Here is a 22,577-nt window from a genome sequence, read left to right on the forward strand (position 1 = left end):
ATGACTGAGATGCTCCGTGGAGCCGAGTCAGGAGAGCAGAGCTGAGGCTCACAAGTGAGTCTCTCTGTCAGGGTTGCAGGCCGGTATAAACTGCTCACAGTGTACGGAGCTCCTGTCTTCTTTCCTGAGTGACTCTAACTCTGCACTCCCATTGGTCAGAGCATTTTTCTCCTCCTTCTTTATATGTCTTTTTAATAGAGCAAAGCCATAAATACAAAGGAAGAAGGAGATTGTCCTTAAGCCCAAAGTCAGACCCAGGTACAGTATCCTGCAAAAAAGAGAGCGAGAGAAGTATGTACTGTTAAGCGACACACTGGGAAAGAGTCAAGCATGAAATGGCAAACTTATGCGTATACTTTATTTTAACAATAGCAACATTGTTCCTCTATTTTTAGTTCATTTAATCATTTTGTTCATACGCATTGCAGCCATGCAGGACAAGTCACTCGGTTATAGATGTTTTGTCATGTTTGAAAGTGAACTTTAGTTCTAGAAGATATGCGAGTGGATATTACATACAGCACTTTATAACAGATCAAATTACCTGTAAGCTGAGGTGTTATAGATTCTGCATGCTCCTCTTCCTCCGCACATCTTGATTCCCCATTTGAGGCATGTTGTGTCGATAATGGCTCCAAAGTATATTGGGGCAGGTATTCCAGCTGTTCAAAATTCAAAATAACTTGTGACTTCAAACAAAGAGAACATTATGGGTTGCTTCAAGGTGAGATATCAATCAATCAATCAATTGGAACTTTGATAAAATGACAAAACAAAATTAGGTTATTGGTGTACTTATTGTAAATATGATAATGATACTTTTTTTAAATGGAAAAAAAGGTTTCTAAAATACATAAGATCCTTAACATTTTTAGAAATATTTAATGAAGATTTTCAAGTAATAATTGATTAATTCTACACAAACACATTATTGCAGTCATTTTGCTCACTAACATCCAACAGAATGCTGAATGTCAGCTCTTAGGATATATCCATGTGTTTGACATTTACACTAACTAGACTGTAATGTAGAGAATAAAGATGGTTCTCACCGAGGGTGCGAGTGGCCAACGTGTAGATTCCAAGAGCGAGGGATTTTAACTCAGGCTTAATGCACCTATAGAGACAAGACTGAGGGGTTTAAGGAGACTCAACTCTTAAACCTTGCAACACTTCAAAAATAACAATGATTTACACTTTAAGGTGCAAAAGTAGAACTATTACTTTAATGCAAACTTCTGTAAATATCTATGTAAATATCTAAATATATACTAAATGATAACAAATGTTCTGATACAACAGGAAGTGTCATCTTTTAATGATGGATTGCTCCAACAACCGGCTGCATGTCTAATGAGTCCAGTGACTCCACAAGGGGGGTTGTCGACGCACCTGACGAGCAGCATGAAGGCAGGTGTTCCCCCGAGAGAGATGATGAAGGAGCTGAGCACAGACAGAGCCAGGAAGTAAGGAAACATTTTGTCACAGCTGTCTCTGTGTGGACACTGGCCCAGAGTGGCCGTGAGGTTGCCTTGTTGGGTGTCAGCCAGCAATACGCAACTACAATTGTCAAACACCTACACAAAGAAGAACGATAGATGAGCCGCACAGCAGGAATAATAATAATAATAATGCATTTAATTTATATAGCGCTTTTCATAATACTCAAAGACACTTCACATAATTAAAACATCCTAAAAGCTAAACATAAATAAATAAGAATAGCTAAAATACAGGTAAAACAAATAAAACAAATAACTAGGGACTTTCTGAGTCGCTCGGACCCTGATAAGAAAACAAAAACAAAAACAAACAATCACACATTAAAAGCAGTTCTGAACAGGTGGGTTTTGATTTGCGATTTGAATGAGGAAAGATCAGTGCAGTCTCGGATGAGTTTGGGGAGAGAGTTCCAGAGGGAGGGGGCAGATATGGAGAAGGCTCTGTCACCCCACGTCCGGTGCTTGGTCCTATGTGGGATTGACAGGAGATTGGCATCAGAGGAGCGGAGCCGACGGGATGGAGTGTGGTGGTGGAGCAGGTCGGTGAGGTAGGAGGGGACCTGATTATGGAGGGCTTTGTGAGTGAGGAGAAGGATTTTGTATTGGATCCGTTGTGGGACGGGGAGCCAGTGAAGGCTCTGGAGAACAGGGGTGATGTGATCACGGGAACGGGAGTGGGTGAGCAGGCGAGCAGCAGAGTTCTGGATGTATTGGAGTCTGTTTAGGATTTTGGAAGATGTGCCATAAAGAATACTATTGCAATAGTCAATTCTGGAGGTGATGAAGGCGTTGGATTAAAGTTTCAGCAGCAGATGAGGAAAGTGATGGGCGGGGACGGGCAATGTTTTTTAGGTGGAAGAAGACAGTTCTGGTGATTTGTTTGATGTGATGTTCAAATGAGAGTTTGCTGTCAAACATGACTTCGAGGTTGCGGACGTGTGGGGAGGGAGACAGGGTGGTGTTGTCAATGGTGAGGCAGAAGTTGTGACTGGTTTTGGTGAGAGATTTGGGGCCGATGATGATCATATCCGATTTATCACAGTTGAGTTTGAGAAAATTGGTTTGCATCCATGATATAATGTCAGTGAGGCAGTTTGTCAGAGTGGAGTGAGTAGTAGTGGTAATGGCTTTTGTGGAGATGTAGAGCTGGACATCATCAGCGTAGCAGTGGAAGAGGAGACAGTGATGACGTATGATGTTACCAAGAGGGAGCAGGTAGACGATGAACAGAAGAGGACCAAGCACCGAACTCTGGGGGACGCCCTGAGACAGAAGAGCAGTGGAGGAGGTGCAGTTGTTGATGCTGATGAATTGTTGTCTGAACACGTCTTGTCCTAAAATGTCATGTGCTACTCTGTCGGCATCCATAGGCATGATAGGAAAGAATCACAGCAAACAGGCCCACATTTTAAGCTGCATTTGTTCGTCAACAGTTGAACTAAGAAATATGGATGTGGCGTGAAATCTGTGGTGTGTGTCTGACCGTGTTTCTGCCGGTCCCAGTGGAGGACGTGCATCCAGCCAAGCAGGGGGACATGTAGGTGATCCCGTTCTCTCCGCACACCGGATCCCACTCCCTTCTCGAGCACAAGCAAGCCGAGTTACAGTCGGAGGAGAGAGACTGTTCCTCATAAGACAGGACTTCCACTCTGCATGTGACAACATGAAGAATATGCATATATTATTGACAGCCCACATGAAATATGTATCAAATAAGGAAGCCGCAACCACAGTAATGTGCATGAAGTATGAAAATGGAGACACAGAAAGTGTCTCAGCTGCACTGATTTATTGTAGAATTTCCTTAGATCCAAACCTAGCTCCTTCTTCTGAATGTTAACTTTGATTTGTTTTTGTTTTACCTTTGTTTATCTTACGTTATATGAGGGAAATGCATCCAGACATCACATACCCGGTATATGAGACTGTGATGCCTGCCACCTTGGAGTTCTCACAGCCCATGGCTAAGAAAATGAGCGACAGGAAGTAGCCCAGCAACGAGGTCCCAAAGGCAAATTTAGCTGCTCCCATGATACCCAGCTTGTACTTCTTCATGATAACCCCTCCAGAGAACATACCAAGGGCCACAGCCGGGATGTTGATCATGCCTAGCCAAGCCGCAGAAGAGAACAGATTCGTCAGGAAACAACGGGAACAAGCAAGGCGGCAGCATCGCTCCCCAAAAGGGATCAAAGAAAGAGCACTCATTCATATGAAAGTGGTCTCATTCATATTTTATGTAAAGTGTACTGCAGTGTTGCTTTTAAAGATGAAAATGACTTTTGTTTGCAGAGAGGATATAAATGCATTTATCATCATCCAACACCCTCTTCCCTCATTCTGTTATGTGGAGGAAAATGCTGTTATTACACCATAAGATTGACCTAGTTAATGGTCTTGTTAATCTGTGTGCTTTTTTAAAGAAGTAAATGCCAAACTGTCCAATGATTTCAGTAAACCATATGGAAACTGCAGCGTTTCCTTAGGAGAGATGTGGGAGTTGGATCATAAAAGATTCATCCAAAGCTGGCTCATGAAACTCTTATGATGACCATCTAGCTCATATCACTTTGCATTTTTAAATACGTTTCTTTCCATGAAGCAACACAGGCTCTGGACAAGCATGTAAATCATCTAAAAGGATAAAATGACCTAACAAAAGTCATACAAACCAGGAAAACACTATGAATTATGAAAACAGTCTGCTTACCCATGAGAAAATTGGCTTTTGACGCGGACTGGCCATAGTGTTGCTCGATGTATTTTGGTTTGTAGGTGACCATCCCGATGAGAGAGTTGAACTGAAGGATGGTCACGAATAAAAAAGTGATGTAGACAGGATTTCCAAGGAGGCTCTTCAATGTGGGCACAAATTCTGCATAGGGAAGTTTATTAAAAAAGCACTTAAAATGTAGGCTTTGCCTCTTCATACAGATATGAGAATTTGTTTTATGTTCTTCTTAATTCACGGATTACTGCTTTTATAACATGCATACGGTCTTCAAAACTAGACCCTCAAACATGCATAGAATGACACAACATTTGTTTGATTGGATTTTTGTTCATAGATTTGGGAACAATTTAAAATTCATAAGAAACTAGGGTTGTGGTAGAAATAATAAGAATACTGTGGGTTAATAAAGGAAACAAAGAAAGTAGCTGCAAAAGGCCGCATTAAATGGGAAAGTTTTAACATCACTAAAGATTCGGCATTCAGATTACAATGCAATAGTTAATACATCACAACTAACTGTGACTATAATCATACCTTTGGCCATCTGATGTAAACTAGCCGGCTCCTCAGGTCTGAACTTGTGCCCCATGGTTGGGGAATCTTTGATGAACCTGGTTTGCTCTGGAGTGCAGCTGGTATCGTGTTTATCCACAGGCATGGGCAGGGATTTAGGCAGGAACCAGAAAGGAACGGCGGACATGAGGGTGATGGTACCAGCGATCAGGTAGCCCAGCCACCAGGCCCCCACCCAGCGGGCATCACCGGGGGAGATAGTCACCGTCTCTGCCATGAGAAACAAACCACCGGATGGAGATGAGTTTTGTTTAATTGGTTTCTCATTTACTATAAGTATGTTTCCGATATATTTTGAACAGAGCCCGGGTCGACTCAGGACAATTTCCTACCTAGTCACTCCCCTGCACATGCCTTAATTCTTCACTTTAAAGACACTTGTCACTTTAAACTTACACTTACATTACACTGTTTTAAGTAGTGTCATCTGTTTGTCTGTGCACTTTATTTAATATTCTACTGTAAATGTTACGTTTCAGTTCTTGCACTGTGTTGATTGTGTAATGTTATTGTCCAATGTTGCACCACCCGCCATGACAAATTATTTTTTATGTGAAAACATACTTGGCAATAAAAGGTTCTGATTCTGATTCTGATAAATGGAATTGTTTTTAGTTATATTACTTTTGACGTGAATTATACAAAGTCAGTTTATGCTGAAAACTGCAGGAAGACAAATGCAGCATTTCAGGTCCAAAGAGCTTCCAACAGACTTTGGACCTGAGGAGAACTACGTTGGCGAACAGCTTCCAAGTGTTTCCCAGTGAGATTAAGCTGCACCACAGGATTTACCCTCCCCTAACTCATTTCCTCTTGTATTGTGTCTCACACAGCTTTAACACCGTTGTGTACAACAGGCAATTTCTAAAGCCAACTCTCCACGGAGGAGTGCAAGAGCATTTCTGCAGTATGAACACATGATTACAACTTACCAAGCAGAACGTTGTTTTTTTTTAATCAGTCATGGTTGATCAGTGAGATGATAGCTTACTCACCCATGTCCACATAACCAATGTCAACGTAGATCTTGGCACACAGAGATCCCAGCAGGTACCCAAAGACAGGACCGATGATTGATATAGTTTGGACACATCCTAGAATATACAACAAAAACATGAATTTTAATTTGACCACATTCAACACCTGCTAACATATAAACATAACATAAAATGTTTGGACTTAATTCAGCAATTTCTTTAATTTTAGGATATATTTTATTTGGTATTTTAAGACATTCCATTGTCAACTTAAGTGTATTTTTATGACACCCCGCTGGCAGCAGATGCCTTATGTTTGGACATATGTCCGTACCATTCTTGTGATACCTCAGGAATGCCAGGAGGGAAATTCTTCAAACTTTGCACAAACATTGACTTAAAGGTCACTAACCTCACGAAACATGTGTTTGGCCATAACTCAATAAGTCAGATGCTAATCATGACAATTTCACATCTGGACAATGATGAAGCAATGACATTTTGGACAGACATGAGTATAAACGGCAACATAACTTGTTAGCGGTGCCATGCAACCATGAGACGGTAATTATAGTTATTTTAGAAGCCCGTATGTACTAAACATGTTGGCACCTACTCCCAATTAATCCTTAGTACATCCTATATGCCTACCAATACATTCAAAAAAAGGAATTATTTCTTAGTTGCTTGAATATAAGACCCTTTTATTTAATTCCTGAATGATTGACATTGATTATTAAATAATCTTGGTACAGTGAGTAAAATGCATTACCAATATAGAGGGCAGCGTTCTCTGACTGTGCGTAATCATCAATATAGGAGATTCCCAAAGGCTGTACTGGAGTCTCTCCAATCCCACGCAGGACATTCCCCAGAAACACATACATCCACATAGAAACACTGGACTCTCGCTCACAGCCTGCAGTTCAAAATGAAATAGGAAACATTTGAATTTAAAATTAAAACCTTCCAAATTGTTTAAAATATTAACACAACATACAATGAATGTAATGCATGCTTTGACTGCCTCTCTATATTTGATATCACTGCATTATTGTTATTCTTATTAACCATGTTAACCACACTAACACATCACATCGAGACAACTCCAGCAATGTGGTTGTCTACATTTCCTGTTGGGAACTGTTTGGCACAGGAACAATAATACACAAATACAAACAATACACCAATAGCATTGGTAATTTGAATAAAGAAATAAGCAATGTGTGCTTTTTTGACCGAGCACACTAATCCCACTCTTACCTCTAGAGGGCAGTATAGCAGGTCTGTCACCTGCCCTGGTGGACTCAGGTGAGCTTGCTGGACATGGAGAGAGGTTATTGGTTGAATTCACAGACCATCTAACTGATGTTTCGATCTTATAGCTGTGTACAAAATACCAATTTGACTGTTAAACAAGGGAAGGGAGAAAGCATCCGGTATCGTAAAGTACAAATACATACATCATTATTAAAGTGCAAGGAATACTGTCACTAGATTGTGTGTATGGTGCTTGAAGACAAAAAGCATGAACGTGGTCTGTGAGATGCATTGATTGCATACAGACATGACATGTTGCCTACCGGCCGATGATGAAATGAGGCATGGCGATCAAAAAGGTCCCAAAAGACATCAAGATACATCCAATTGCGATGATCTTAGGTCGGTGGAGTTTGGCACCAAAATAGCTCACAAAGGCAATGACCAACAAATTCCCTGCAAGGTTGAGATGATCAGAAAAGCAATGAAATATGAGACCTAATGTTAAGAGAATTTCCATTAGTGTCGTATTCTTCAAAGGCTCCACACACAGATTGTATATACTGAATATGAGAAAAGGTCTGAGAAATACAAAGTATCTAAGAACATCTAACTCATTTAAAATAAATAAATAAAAACTGAATTGATCATCCAAATGATACATTATAGACGGATGCAATCTCTTGTAAACCCGTATCCATCTTTGCTACGGAGAAGAAGAGAATATAGGTAGGTTGGTAGGTATATAGATAGATAGATAGATAGATAGATAGATAGATAGATAGATAGATAGATAGATAGATAGATAGATAGATAGATAGATACTAAATTAATCCCACACATCAACACAAGAGATACATATCTATAGAATAAACATAAAGAATATTTTAGAATACACAATCAATATACCAAACTACAACATCTAAACTATAAAATATATATAGGATAACAAACAATAAACCTTTGACATAAAGGATCTAAATGCATCTCAATGTATCTCAATCTAAACTATTTAGCCAGTTAACAGAGAGACACATGGACAAAAAGGAATTGAGAACTCACCTATTTCAAAGCTCCCGTCTATGACGCCGATCAGATAACTGGGGATGTCGAATCGCCTTTCGAGTTGTGTAATTGTGCTCTTCATGTAGCTGCCAGATAAAGCCTTGGCAAAGTAGGCAAAGGACAAGGATGCAAGGAACATCTAGAGAGATGGAGAAAGAGAAGACGTCGTGTCAAAGTATGTGGGCCGCGCTTTTCATCTACATTTTCCTCTTCAGAAGAACAAATCCACCTGCGTTAATATTATTTTTATCTCCAGTTCAAGCAGTTCAAACACTGCAGTTGAAACACCTCAGAGCCGCAGTGGAAAGGAATCACAACAAGTAAGAAAGTCAAACTAGGATTTTGTAGCAAGAATGAAGAAAAAATAAATTTTTTAAGCAGTAGCTTAACGGGTAGACTTTGTGCATGTTTTTCTCCAATTGCGTGTGTGTGTGTATTTATGTACCGTATGATGTGAATTTGCAAGGCAGATATGCGTTTGTAAAAGGAAAAGCTGGCTGTTGGAGCGCGGGCCAGAGAATGTATCGAGCTAAGCCACCTGTGGACACTGACAGTCAGTAACAAAGAGAGGATTAGAGAAGCCAAACCCACTGTGATGCAGACTCATCCACTGCACTGCATGAGCGAGGACCCAAGGACATGCAGCGTAATTGGAAACAGGTGAGAAGTAACCATAGCCTGCCTTCTTAGGGATGACAATAACCCAAGCTTGGAAGAAAAGCACATGCCAAGAAGATTCAAATAAATTTATTCCATTGCCATTAAATAAACAACTATGAATTTACAAACCACTGGCTTTGACAATAATTAATTAATTAATAACCTACTTTAAAGATACATACCAACATTCTTTTTTAAATTTAATGTATTCTAAAATGTTCAATACAATTCACAGATGATTTTCAAAACATCAACAGTGATGGAGCATTTTACGGGGACTCTACAATCAGCAGCAGTGAGAGACACACAGGTTTGGGGCCATTCATTGAAAACAGATGTTATATTTGCAGGTCGTGACTCCAATTGTTGACTGGAGAATTAAGAATTAAGCATGCCACATACCACATGTAATATCGGTTAAGTAGATGCTAAACAACATGAGTAATTACCTCGCAGGCTTAATAGTATGTTAAGAGTGGCTCAAAAACCAGCCTGCTTATGGAAAACTCAGTGACCTGAATTTTCCAGCATTGCTACTGAAGTTTCCTCAGCATTTATTCAACCCTTCTTATTTATAGGTTATGTAAATGGTAAAGTGTCAGTGTTGCTATGGCAACCACTTGGCTAGTCTGCAGCTGATTAATAAACTCTCAATGTAAGGGTTGGCGTCGCTCTAATGTCAAGTGCAAATTTATGGTTCATACCACAGAAAAGTGGATATAATGCTTGTGCAGGAATTCTAAGGTACGGAAGGTCTCATACGACTGCATTAATAAAGTTGATATAGAAACCTTACACCAGCGTCATGCCGTCTGCGTTTTGTCAGACGCCACTGACAACTTTCACTGCTTTTTTGGAACAATGAATGGTGAGGTGTGTGAGAAACATAATGTAATTTCTGTTCTCAAAATGTACTTTACCATTGTCTTAAATACTTCTTGCTTCATTCTGCTTATTGGCAACACTCTGCTGTGGCAATCTATGCATTTATGCATCCAATACCTATCTATACCTTCTACGATAAATTTTTACATCACTTTGTTACATTGTCTTTGCGTTTCTTTGCACCAAATGTATACTTTGTAACTTTGTTAATAAAAGGAATACCAAATTAAAATTCCACAAAAAAATGTAGTTTTCAAAAAGTTGTGCTGCTGTGAATATTAGCAATGTGTGTGCTACAAAGAGACAAAAACACTTTGAATGCATGTTGTATTCAAAGCACCCCACTTAGAGGTTCACTGTAAGATTAAACGTTAGGAGAACACACATGAATGAAAAGGCATGTTTCTTGTAGTTGCCCTGGTATTTCACTAAGCAGCTTTTTAAATGTTTCTCCAATGTGCTTCCTAAGCCAATAAAGAGGTCCAACCTGAGCTCTTTTACTTAAGCACAGACTTTGTCTGTAGAATTTCTCAGAGCAAATTAATACCCAGTCCAACAGTTAGAGAGTTGCTGCACTCAACACCTTTGCATGGTCATCAACTAGAATCATAAAGCATAAACCAAAGACGAATAAAGTGGTTTTAATCAGCGGAACAACCTGCTTGTAAAAATCCCGTTGCAGGAGAAATGGCGCCGGCGATAGCTTTTAGATATTCTCACACAGGAGGGTACATTCACCAACATGTGCACGCTGTGTGGCTCTTACGTACATGTGATCCCTGTAATTGGAGGGATATTTGTGTGCTCCCCTCGAGGCCAGTCTAATGACAGACAGGTGGTCAGGCTGAAATACTTAATATTGTACATGTTCTTATGAATGTTCTCTGGTATATAACGCTGCACCCATTGGCCTGTGAAACTGTACTTAAGTACTTTTTCCCCTCTCAGCCAATTAAAAACCGGATAGAACAAAATTAATACACATTGTAAAGGTATTTGATATTGATATAATTGTTCCGTATTATTAGTTTTGTACTGTCTTTACACAAAACATGAAAACAAAGGAGCTCCAGGACCAAATGGTCTTCTCACCACTGGGAAAGACTTTATGATATGCCAAAAAAATTGACTAATTTTACCAGTACACAACAAAGCTTAATTCATGGCATGCTTTAAGTGAGGATTGTGTTATGTATTCAGGAACTGTAACAAATGAGATACGGGTTTGGCAACAGGTCAAACCAAGGGTTTGTCAGGGGAGGACAGTACCTTCAGATTGGGGTGGCAGGTGTTCTTCACTGCAGAGGAGGTCGGGTTGTTGTCTAGAGTCCACCTGCCTGTGGCTGTGTAGTCCATCTTCTTCATGGCTTCCTCCTACTTTGCCTGAGCAGTTTCTCGTTAGATGACTGACTTGTGGATCCTCACTCACAACTGTTGGAAGGAATTTAGATTGGGAAATCTGTCAAGCCCATTTTGATATTATCCACACACATTATAAGTTCTTGAGTTATGGACAAACACATTGACCTTTGACCACCAAATTCTAATCAGTTCATCCTTGAGTTCAGGTTACCGTTTTAGCCAAATCTAAAGACATTCCCTCCAGACATTCCTGAAATATCGTGTTTATGCGAATGGACCGGACGGATAAACGAAATACATAATGCCTCATGCCGTGGTTGTCACCAGCTTGGAGGCATAAAAACATTAAATTTCAACTCTGCATTCACAACCGATACCGTAAGAAGGGATGCCCTGATCCGACTAGCAATACCTGGGCTTTGGATATGGGCCAATTTAAAACCATATATATGGTATATATATATATACCATATATATGGTTTTAACATATTGCAAAACATTTAAAGTGTTTAAAAATGTTAACCATTTACTATAGAGAGCAAACTGGGAATGCAATGAGTGTCAGTTTGAGATGATATTTGCATTGCGATGTTTTAGTCTGCAGGTGAATGAGCACATGATGAGAGAGAGACAGAGGAATATAGAGTAAGAGAAAGCAGAGCAGTTGTGACAATGTTTCAAATCCAGACTGTTTATTCCGTGACATGGAAACTCCCTGCACACCTCCAAACACCACAACATGGCTTTGAACTCGGCAAGAAAGAAATGTAGCTGTAGCTGACGACATAAAGGCTTCCATGCTCATCTAATAGATATTCAGCAGAACTGTATTTTGCCACAACAAGACCGCAAACAATTATGACCTGCAGCCCACACACGAGACTATTTGAAACACAAGTTGGACACACATCAGTTTGTTTTGAAGCTTGTATCTAAGAGAGACTGTTAATGGGCCCCATTCATACACAATTAAACTGCCTTCTCTCCAGTGTCACTATGGGATTGAGAAGACATTACCTATTCAAGTCCACACAGGAGGGAGTTCTTTGTGAATACAAATCACACTCTTCTAATCCTGGTGTTCAAGCTGAATAAAATGTGCACCTTTAATATTAAATATCACAAATGTTTTGTTGGAAAACTGATCTAAGGTACGATATACAGTGTCCTATATGTCTTTTAAAAATACCATAATTATTACTAATAAAGGGATTTTTATCCTTTAAAAGGTAGTGACTTCCTAAATAAACATTCTTGACATTAGGTAATTCATAAGCGTGAAAGCAAATCAATATATTTTAGGGGGCCACACTCTTTGAAAAGACTGATAAAAGACTACAGATCATCGTCAAACACACTCGGATGTTTCATACACCAAGAAACAGGGTGTAAACCTGTGCTGGGTTCAAAGATATTCACATGATCTCTGTTGAATTATGAACAATGATGATACCACATGCACTCAGGTTAATTGGTCAATGCATATTGAGGATAAGCATCTGTGCACTCTGCAAATACAATGCTGTTTCTCTGTGTGCACTGCTGGTTAAGTGTTTGTTGATACAGAGTTGATGCTTCACTAGCCGGGATTCCATCTCTTTAATAGATTTAAGATTTAAAAAACAAAAAACTTTGACTGAAGGAAATGAGAATATGCCATTTATGTCCTTATGTGCTTAACTGTTATAATAATTGGAGTTGGTTCTTTGGCACAAGCAATAGTGAGGTTAATCCTCCTTTTCTGCCATTAAAACAATGCAGAATAAAGGGGTTAATGTGATGTTATGATGTCAGTCAAACAAAAATTATAACATATAATGTAAATAGTTAATCGTCTGCTCATGGCTCCACACAGATCTAATATCGACACACTGAGATATACTGTATATATATATATAAAAATAATATGAAAAAAAATAAACATAAAGGTCTGGCGCGATCTTTCGTTTCTTTAGTGACGTTTAAGTCACATGCTGCGTTATGATTCATTCCCATAGTTTGTTTTCGTTGCACTTTCTTGCATTTCTCCGATATCCGACACCATTTCAGCATCAGCCAAGCGTAAAAAGTTGTCTGCAATGTTTTTAGTTGTTTATTTGTTCTCAAATATTGTAGTATATGTTTAAATTAAAAATGTGCACATAACAACCGGCACCGGGATCCAAACTGTGAGTATAGTCTTGGACCTTGGAGTCTTTAAGTCATCTCCCACATCTCATCGCCGCAACTTCACTCAATTCTCGTCTTGAGAATAAACTGTAAACTGTCATCACGCGGTACTTACCCAACGCGACGCCTCAACCTTCTCCCTTCAAGACGTCTTCAACTTTCTTATTTTTTAAAATACAAAATTGAGGCAGAACAATGCTTTTTGTTGACCCTCTTCTATCACAAAGTCCCCTCCTCCTCCTCCTCACACTGCAGCCGACGCGCTCCTCCCGGCGCAGCAGACTGTTTCACCGGGAGCGACCGGGTGGACCCAGAGGGAGAGCACCGTGTCCACACGTGATGACACAACTCGTATCCAGACCTATAAGTTAACGCCAACATCTGCAATGTGTCAACACGGAGCCGTGACTCAAAATGCCCGAATGAAATAATTAATATATTAGAGCTGCAGCATACTGAGGGATTCATTTACTATAGGGACTGTATCATTGTGCTCAGGCAACATGCATGGATATATGATGCACCCTCTGCCTCCCCAGTATGTTTACTTTTAATAATCTCACTTGTAAATAAAAAAAAAATATGCTGGCTAAAACTATGTCATGCAGATTGATCTCACACACAATGAGGACACGTGTCAACAGTGACTGTGGGTCAGTGGTTAGCAGGTCCGTCTTTCAATTAGGGAGTTCAATCCCCACCCTAGCCGATGTGTCCTTGAGCAAGATACTTAACCCTGCATTGTTCCCTGTAGCTGTGTCTACAGTGTATGAATATAGCATGATTGTAAGTCGCTTTGGATAAAAGAGTCAGCTAAATGACATGTAATCAACAGAAAACAATATGATCCTGATTGAGAAACGTGGACGACTTTGTTACAGTTAAGTGGAGCACATTTAAACTGCACACTCACTATAACATTTCACTGATAAGCCTATTGAGCCAAATTGTCTTCCATCAGTTTCTGTCATAAACAATGCAGATACTGAAATAATGTTGCACCCTTTCTTGCTCATCCATGGCTATAGAGAGGTGGAGTCCCTCCCCATCCAGTGTCCTCCATGGGACCTGACTTCAGAAAGAATATATATGGAAGTCAATGGCGAGAGACTACAAGTTTCCGTTTTGATTTGTGGCATGAATTACACATATGATGTTTGTCAATTTAAAAGATAATTTTGCACGTCAACTATAACGCACATGGGAGAAATGTGCCCTTTCTGTCAGAAATCTCTCGACAATCGTACTCGGTTAAGTTTAGGAATACGTCATGTTTTGGGTTCAAACAAGCATACTATGTCTCTCGTCTCGCACAATATACGTCAGCTAGCTAGATATGTAACTTATTACAGTGTGAAAGAACAAGCAAGACCCGTTGCTCGGGTGACTACATCCTGGTACGAAACACACAGGCATCATCACTTCAGTGTTAGAAACCTCACGTACGCAACTTTTGGCCGCTTATAACGTATTTTCAAAGTCTTATACTTCAACAGTTTTTCAACAAACGGTGACTTTCTTGACAAACATATATGTAATTCATGGTGCAATTCAAACAGCATCAAAACCCCCAAAGCCTCTCGCAGTTGCGTACATCATCTTTTTTCCCGAAAGGTGGTCAACAGTAGAGACTTTGCCTTTCTATAAACTTGTGTTGTTTAAATATAGTGAGTTTCATGCTCTTTCTCTATTCCAACAAGTCACACAACTTGAAATGTGTTTGCATCTTCAAGTTGGACTGAAATAATATCTTCTAACTGCAGTACGCTTCAATACAATTAGTACGGCTCACAAACCCTGAAGGTTCAATCAAATTTCAAATAGAGTCGTTGTTTGTATGATTGTTGTTGGTTTCAAATGTTTCTGACTTCATCACAGAGACAATTTTCATGAAAGGAAAATCAGATGAAAGATGTTTTTAAAAGCCTACAAAACCGAGTGGGTGCAATGCATCTTTAATGCTTCATAGATAAGGTCATAATGTTCCCTGTTGAGCCGACTGACGCAGCAGCTGGTTGGACCTCATTTCTCAAGTTTCTCTGTTGCCATGGGTATCCAGCAGACCGCTTGTTATGAATGATACCTCTCTCTTCAGAGGTAAACATAACCTGATGTTATACCCACCCAAAGTTAGATGCACAACTGGCTGTAATCTTAATAAGAATGACTTATTATGATATTCTTCAGACTGGGCAATATCCAATAAAATCTTTAAACACTGCACATGCAATTTCAGATTGGAATAGCAGTAGCCATATATTCTGATACATTTTCCAGAAATTATATTGAGAAATTTTCCCAGGATAAGATCAGCAACAGGAATGTTTGTTTTTTGCAAATCCCCAAAAAATAATACTTACCAAATCAAGGTACTTAATTCTCAATCAAATAGTTAAACAAAGCAGTGTTTATTCCTGATCTTCAGCATTGCCCACTATTGTTTAACACAGTATTCTCTCACGCAGTATATAATATCATATGGCCAATTCACGCCATATCTTCCTTATAAATGATCTGTCTTGTGCTCTACTTTGTGCATAAAAACATATTAAGTTCAAATTTGTTGGTCCACTAAGAGATCCACACATTTAGTTTACACAGTTTGTACAGCTGAAGGTGTATTCAATAAACATGGTTAGTTTAAAAACACAATCTGTTATGGAACTTCAAGTGGAAGTATGGACTTTAGATTGCTTTATTGCAATATTTAAAACATCTGGTTTATGGATGTCTTCAAAGTAAAGATCTTCAAAGAGAGGAGATAGCTGCACTATTAATAAGTTATATGAAACTGTGCATTACTGTTTGATGTCTTCAGTAGTGTTTGATTTCAATTCCACCTACTATTGTAAATTGTAAAAAGGTTTTGAAATTGTGACCAGTTTGATCAAAATATATTTTATGAATACGGAAAACAGGGCAGGCAGTTCAACAATTAGTATATATTATTAATAGTCATGAGTCTTTAATCCCTACCTTCTTTTTCAATTGTCCTTCTTTGTCTCCTGTCGTGGAGTTTTTCCACTGCCATCATGTCTATCAAACAACATGCAAGGATGTGTGTGTCCTGCTTAAATTAAGCTTCACTCTAAAGAGGGAATGATACACACATCTGTTCAGGAAAATGTATCTTCAAATCTGCACCATTTATTCATTGCCTCCCCTTTAAAAGAGCATAATATACAATATTGGGAGTATTTCAATTGCCTCTCAACAATGCACCGTACAAAACTAAAAAGCACGGACCGAGCGAGCAGTGTTTACCTCAGTGGGAACCAGAAGGAGGGTGCTATACGTTTGAGGCGATGGGACAGCGTTATTAGCCGTAACCGCCATATGAAAGCATTGCAGAGTGGCGGCCATGAGCTAACCATTGGACATGCACTAAACACATGCACCACCGGCAGGGCTCTGTCAGCGAAGCAAGGAGAAACTCGGATTAACAACACACACAGAGGCAGAGCTACTTCATTTTCTGCTCAGGTAGACTTTACTCCACAATATCTTTACATAGATAACAGTTGTGTGCTGCTATATTAATGCTCTGCATATTGTATATTGCTCGATTAAAATACCATGGACTGAGAGAGGGACTTGTGTTCTGCTTCTGACCAATTCAACATAGCCAAATATTTCTGAAAAGCATTTGAATAACACTTTAAAATGATGAGAAAATGGATAAGACTTTATAGGTTCAAAGATGGTCTTGATGAACACCTTGAGCTTCAAAAGAAATGATGTCATGATGTACCGTGTAGATTTCAATATAAAGCCAATTCTAAACACAAGTCAAAGATGAAAAAAAAACACAACACAGACACAAGGATACCACAGAAATTATAGTCTTGTAATTCAATGTATTCACATTACAACATCCACATGGTTCAGTTTATGACAACTTCTAATGATCTTCAAATATATTCACTGTATGATACATAATACCAATATAGGCACTTCCAGTAAGTCTGGCAATATTGAAGCTACAGTATAGTGTCTAAATTACAAAATGGTAAAAATAAATAATGTATATCTAAAAGAGTTTTTGTAGTTTTAAAATTTCTCTACTGTACAGCATATATGTATATTGTACAAAATGGAGCGTCAACCTGCAAGAAAATGATTTTACTTTCACAAATACTGTGTATTTGGACATATTCTTCCTTGTGTAAGTATTAGTACATGTGATAAGTGCAAGGTACTAGTGAAAAGAAAGCAATTATTTAATCATGTGTCAACTATATAAAAATACTCATCTCATTTTGTTTTACATGAATCGTGAAGCTTGTTTGGTTCCCATGGTTACAATTATGCTTTATGTGTGAATAAGTATATGACAATGAAATAAAACCAATTAAGACACAAAAAATACACTATCAAAACCGATACTGGATCAGTTCAAGAGCAAGTATGACTTCGGACTGGCGTGACAGGGGACACAATGCTTCGCTAAAAAGGAGAGAGACCAACAGACTAACACAGTGGACAGAATCTCATCACCTTTAAAGATGACGAGACACGTGATGAACGCTCGACCGAGGATCTCTGATCTGCACACCGAGCACTTGGCAGATCAAAGAGGAAGCACAAGGAGAAATATGCAACCGGACCTTCTGTGAATAAAGATTTCATCTGAGTATCTGAGAAGAATTGAAGTACTACTTTCTGCATCACTTTACCATTCATTGTTTCACCACCTCTACATGCGAGTAAGCCGCTACTCAACAGTAAACGCTATATAGCCAAATAAAGTCACATTAGAGAGGCCGATGGAAGAAATCAAACAAACACAGATACAAACACACATTATCTTGCTCTCTCTCTCTCACACACACACACACACACACGCATGCACGCACTGTATACGTTATTTATACATTCACAAAGCAAAACGTTTAAACAGTTTAAGTTGATGTAATTATATATATTTATAATTCTGGACCACTTTAGCTAAGAAGTCTGTGTTGTATTGAATTGCTTGCCAATATAACATTGTTTTTTTTTTTCCATCTCATCAGGTTTTTCAAAATGCTGAATAAAATGTGTTTCTGTAGTTAAGACTATATTAGGGATAAACATTGAATGAATTGCAGGCAACACACGAGGCATTTTGTATATAAGGTACAATGAGTGAGGCGACACATGATTATTAGAGTCCACAAGAAAAGAAAGTTCTGATTCAGTGGCTGCCTCAAGTTGGAGCTGATTCTCGGTCGAATGCCTTTCTGATCAGCAGGGTCAACCAATCATATTCAACTTGTTTGGCCTAAAAGCTGCAGTTCCTGAGTTCGTCGTCCTTCCCTCGACACCGCAGCAGAGAGCAGCGTCAGGGCAGCGGTTAACGGGCCATCACGCGCGCTATTCGCCTCAGTTGGGAACATTGGGTGATATCAGAGCATCTCAATGCAGGGTACAAGGCCCTGAAGCTCTACACCCATTGTAACTTACTTCACGGGAAAGCTCTCTCATATTCTGTCCACAGGTTCCCTTGTGTGCCGTGGAGCCTTTTATCATTGAGTTTAAAGAAATGAGATTGTGGAGGAGAGATGTGGAACAGTATATGATGAGAAACCAGCGCACAAGAGATTCAAATATGCATGTAGGTCATCGGAACTCGACGAGATTAGCAGTGGATAATTCATAATGTATTTCCTCACTGCACTCGTGTGTGACAGAAAGTTGACCTGCCAACTCAGTGTAAAGCACTTTGCTTGTTCAACTCAAGATCTACTTATGGTCTCTCAAACACTTTTTCTATGTGACTGTGAATTATTGAAGCAAAGTGGGATATTCTTCAGTGACATTTTTGCATCCTACTCAAGCTACTGTGCAGTTGGTTATTTAATTTGGTTTAACTTGTGGCTTTTTCTTGGTGGAAAGTAGGGGATATAATGCAACCTCAGGTCAGTCAATGTTTTTAATAACTCTTGGAGAGCACTTTCTCTTTGCTTCATTGATTTCATCAATTGAATGTCTGGAGTGACGATTGCTACAACCGACACACTCACTACCTTTTTTATATTTTATCACAGTGATCGTGAAGCAGTAAGAACATTATGACCCCGAGATTTGCATTATAGGTAGGGAATGTCATTTTTAAATATAATCACATTGTGCTACTAATGCAAATTATTTTCCGTCATAAAAAAGTGATGGGACACAACATTTTAGGGCCAAATGTTGGGAAAGTACGAGAGACGGAACATTGGGTGGAAATCCTAATGACAAACTTGATGTTTCAAAGAGGAAACTGTAAATAAGACACACTGCTGCCATCACCCTCGTCTTGGCCATTACTGAAAATGTAACTTTTACTGCTGATACATATCCATTTCATAAAAAGCAATATTTTCTACTGGCATCAAACAGCTTCAGTATTTAGTCTCTGATAAGTGTAGCGGCTCTCAGCCTTGCACCAACACACTTTTATCAACCTTAACTTCCCTGTCCTGTCCTGCCTGCTTGTAACTCTGGGAGAATGAATGCCTCCCTGAGGTGCCAGGAGAAGAATTCAGAAAGATGCACAGTGTTTAGATGCAAAGATGTTATAATAGTCAAAGGGGTTGTGGCATAAAGGCCTTTCATGAACATATTTAAAACTAGCTTACGATCCCTGCATATTTGTAACCGTAACTGTAACTTACTGTCCTCACAGGTGATACAGATGTTTACTTTAAATTTCAACAGTTGAGTTTTTCCTGAGGGTTAAAGATCAGCATCATTTGCAGTTTTTTTTTAACATAATGAGAACCAGTAAATAAAGACTAAAATACAGCACACTGAGTCCAAATACATAGTCAGATAGTCAACAATTGCAAAAAGAAATAGACAAAAGAAGTTGTAGGACAGTGTATTAGTTAGTCTACCTGTGGCCATCATCAAAGATTTAATAATGCAGTTGTTTGTCGCTTCACAATTTGGTAGTATTACTGTATGTTCTGTGTACTGTATTCCATTTTTGGTTTTGTATTCAGCACAGATTAATTTCCAACTCCCCCTCTGTTGCCTTGTCAGTGCAGACCTCTGGACTACATGTGAGACAGTGAACCCTGTAATGACCACTATGACCACTCGGGGCTGGAGACCAGAGATGGCGCGGATAAATCTGCTGAATCTATCTATGTCCTCTGTGGAAGGATTGTGCATTTGAGCACACTAATTTAAACATGCAGACACACACGCACGCACACAAATACAGAGTGTAAAGAGCCTCGAGTCTCCAACAATAAAGTAATATGGCTACACCAAATTGTATAAAGTACTTAATTTGGCAACAAATGTAAGACGAAAAAGTGCTATCATTTGATTTCATATGGAAAATCCTATGGGTGAGTGATTCATTTTGGCAGAAGTTGAAAGGAATAAAAGATACGCCAATGTTCCTCATTTGATTGACTCCCTTTATAATCCATATATAGAAAAAGAAAACATTATGGCCCATGTGAGACCTCAAAAACTCTTGCTAAAATTGAAACACAAGTACAAGTAACTGTGATGTCTATATATAATTGCATTCAGAAAATAATTATGTATAAATTGGCAGCAAATGTCTGCAGTCCTGTGTTACCACATTGGGTTGAGGTCTGTGCGAGCAGTTTTTCCTCTTCTCTTGACAGTAGCAAAAGAGTCTGTATCCCAAAGTACACAAATAATCCTGTATTGCAAAATGGAAAGCTCCTTTAATTGTTTGGTGAAACCAGATATTCAGATAAAATGTGTAAAGCACAAATTTTCCCACCCTGTTTTTTTTTTTTCTGTATAGGCACACATTTCCCAAACATCTACAGTGTTGTGTCTAAGTGAAGTGCTGGCAAAGACAGGAGTCAGTTGATAGGATAAGAAAACAAGAAATACTTCTTCACGTCCTTGCCCTGACTGGCGCCATATTTCCATTAGGCTGTTTCACTGTGGGTCCCCCTCTGCTAGTTCCACCGGAGGCTGAGAGTCCTCCTGCGGAGAAACAGGCCACTCTGGTTCCTCCACCCCCTCCTCTGGATCCTCTCCTTCTACCAGCTCCTCTCGGCTGCCTGGCTCCTCTTCCTCCTCGTGAATAGCCAGGATTGGCTCGGCTACATTGTTTAAATGGACAGATTCTGCTCCTTGGCCCTGTTTCTGGTCCTCCTCTGCGATCACCTTCTTCCACATCTCGTGGTTCTCCAGCAGGTGGTGGGTGATCTGGCAGAAGACTTTCCTTCTCTTGTTGGATGTTCCTTGCTCTGAAAAGAAAATAGCTTGATGACATTTTTTCACAACTGATTTTGCCACATTGTCCGAATGGAAAAGTAACTAACAGTTGCAGTCGTTCCATCAGCAAGCAAACCAACCACCTCCGGCTTCAAGTCTCGCTGTCAGACTGTGTGGTCAGACATGTTGTACAAATACACACTACAACATGTACAGTGCTTCTCCCAGGCTGGTCAAGAGGCTTACTAACAATGACACCTCCCTTTGGCTTTCCAATGAGTTGTCATTAGCATTAATTACATACAGTATTCTAATCAGAGGCTTTGTAATCTAGATAAAAATCTGCTACATTTATTTACCATTGTTCACATGAGAAACCACTGTTTAATGTCCTTCAGAATATCATATGGTATAATTAAGTCCCTTTAAAAAGAATACACGGCTATAACAAACTATTAAATACAAAAGCAGGCATTCTCGTTCACACGTCTCTGATCACTTCCTGTTCACTACTTCCGGTTTATAGCTTTGTTTTAGACCGTAATTCTTACGTGATGCTTCTGAGCTGGTGGACGTGTCTTCTTCTGCAGTATCCTCATCATCCTCCTCCTCATTCTCAGTGATCTCTGGCTCCTCTTCCTCTGGGTTGTGCTCCACCCATCGTCCAGGCATGAGGCTGGCTGAATCGTACGAGTTGCACAGCGGTCCCACAATGTGTGTGATGAACGATTCCTGGAGTTTGGCCAACTGTGGTGCCGCTCGGTCCATGAAGGGGCTGACCGTGAGGCCCTGGCTGGACTCCTCATCGCCCTACATGGATCATGACCCACAGTAGTTCATGAATGCCAAGACATGGCATGATTCACATTTCAACATACAAAAGTAATTCGGGCCAACATGCATACGTGGGAAAGATGTCAAGCCAACGTCTATCAAATTATTGTTTTCAGAGAATGGGACCTTTGGTGCCAACTGCATCAGAGAGTTGAAACCAAAGAAAAGAATATGAAGGTAGTACAAAAGAGGGAAGCTCTAAGGTCCTACAATTGAAACTGTGTGAAATGTTATACATTTTATTTAATGAAAGCAGGTCTATAAAGTGCTATATAAATATTTAAAACTGTCGTCAGGATTTTTTTAGACCATTTCACAATTTTAAATGCAAATGTTCTAAATGTGTGCCGGTTTATTCCCGGTTGCAGTGTGTGT

The 22,577-nt window shown here is 39.4% G+C and overlaps 2 protein-coding genes across 3 annotated transcripts in view; both read right to left on the reverse strand.

Annotated features, from left to right (window-relative positions):
* Positions 1–48: 48 nt before the first annotated feature.
* On the reverse strand, positions 49–11,021 carry LOC117732387 (solute carrier organic anion transporter family member 1C1-like). Its single transcript, XM_034535299.1, has 14 exons — positions 10,926–11,021; positions 8,109–8,250; positions 7,370–7,502; positions 7,050–7,171; positions 6,559–6,705; positions 5,805–5,903; positions 4,771–5,019; positions 4,213–4,377; positions 3,415–3,610; positions 2,986–3,151; positions 1,393–1,577; positions 1,053–1,117; positions 545–662; positions 49–268 (listed from the first exon to the last, which is right to left on the reverse strand). Exons 1-14 carry the CDS (start codon positions 11,019–11,021, stop codon positions 49–51), a joined length of 2,103 nt encoding a protein of 700 aa, XP_034391190.1.
* Positions 11,022–17,005: 5,984 nt separating this feature from the next.
* Positions 17,006–22,577, reverse strand: part of LOC117732538 (cGMP-inhibited 3',5'-cyclic phosphodiesterase A-like) — a 66,450-nt gene continuing 60,878 nt past the window's right edge. For both annotated transcript variants that reach the window (XM_034535547.1, XM_034535546.1), the window contains exons 13-14: positions 21,920–22,178; positions 17,006–21,400 (exon numbers count right to left, since the gene is read on the reverse strand). In XM_034535547.1, coding sequence (XP_034391438.1) covers positions 21,087–21,400; positions 21,920–22,178 — 573 coding nt within the window. In that variant the 3' untranslated portion in view covers positions 17,006–21,086. The remainder of the gene's footprint in view (positions 21,401–21,919; positions 22,179–22,577) is intronic.

Source organism: Cyclopterus lumpus, chromosome 6 (assembly GCF_009769545.1).
Source record: "Cyclopterus lumpus isolate fCycLum1 chromosome 6, fCycLum1.pri, whole genome shotgun sequence".
NCBI lineage: Eukaryota > Metazoa > Chordata > Actinopteri > Perciformes > Cyclopteridae > Cyclopterus > Cyclopterus lumpus.

What these genes read in the sequence shown, in the direction of transcription:
- LOC117732387 (XM_034535299.1), bottom strand. Translation starts at nt 11,021, where the DNA reads ATGAAGAAGATGGACTACACAGCCACAGGCAGGTGGACTCTAGACAAC. An exon ending in CATTGGTTATGTGGACATGG is followed by an intron (nt 5,020 to 5,804) that starts GTGAGTAAGCTA and finishes TTCTCATGGCAG; the next exon opens with AGACGGTGACTATCTCCCCC. An exon ending in AAAAGCCAATTTTCTCATGG is followed by an intron (nt 3,611 to 4,212) that starts GTAAGCAGACTG and finishes CGGCTTGGCTAG; the next exon opens with GCATGATCAACATCCCGGCT.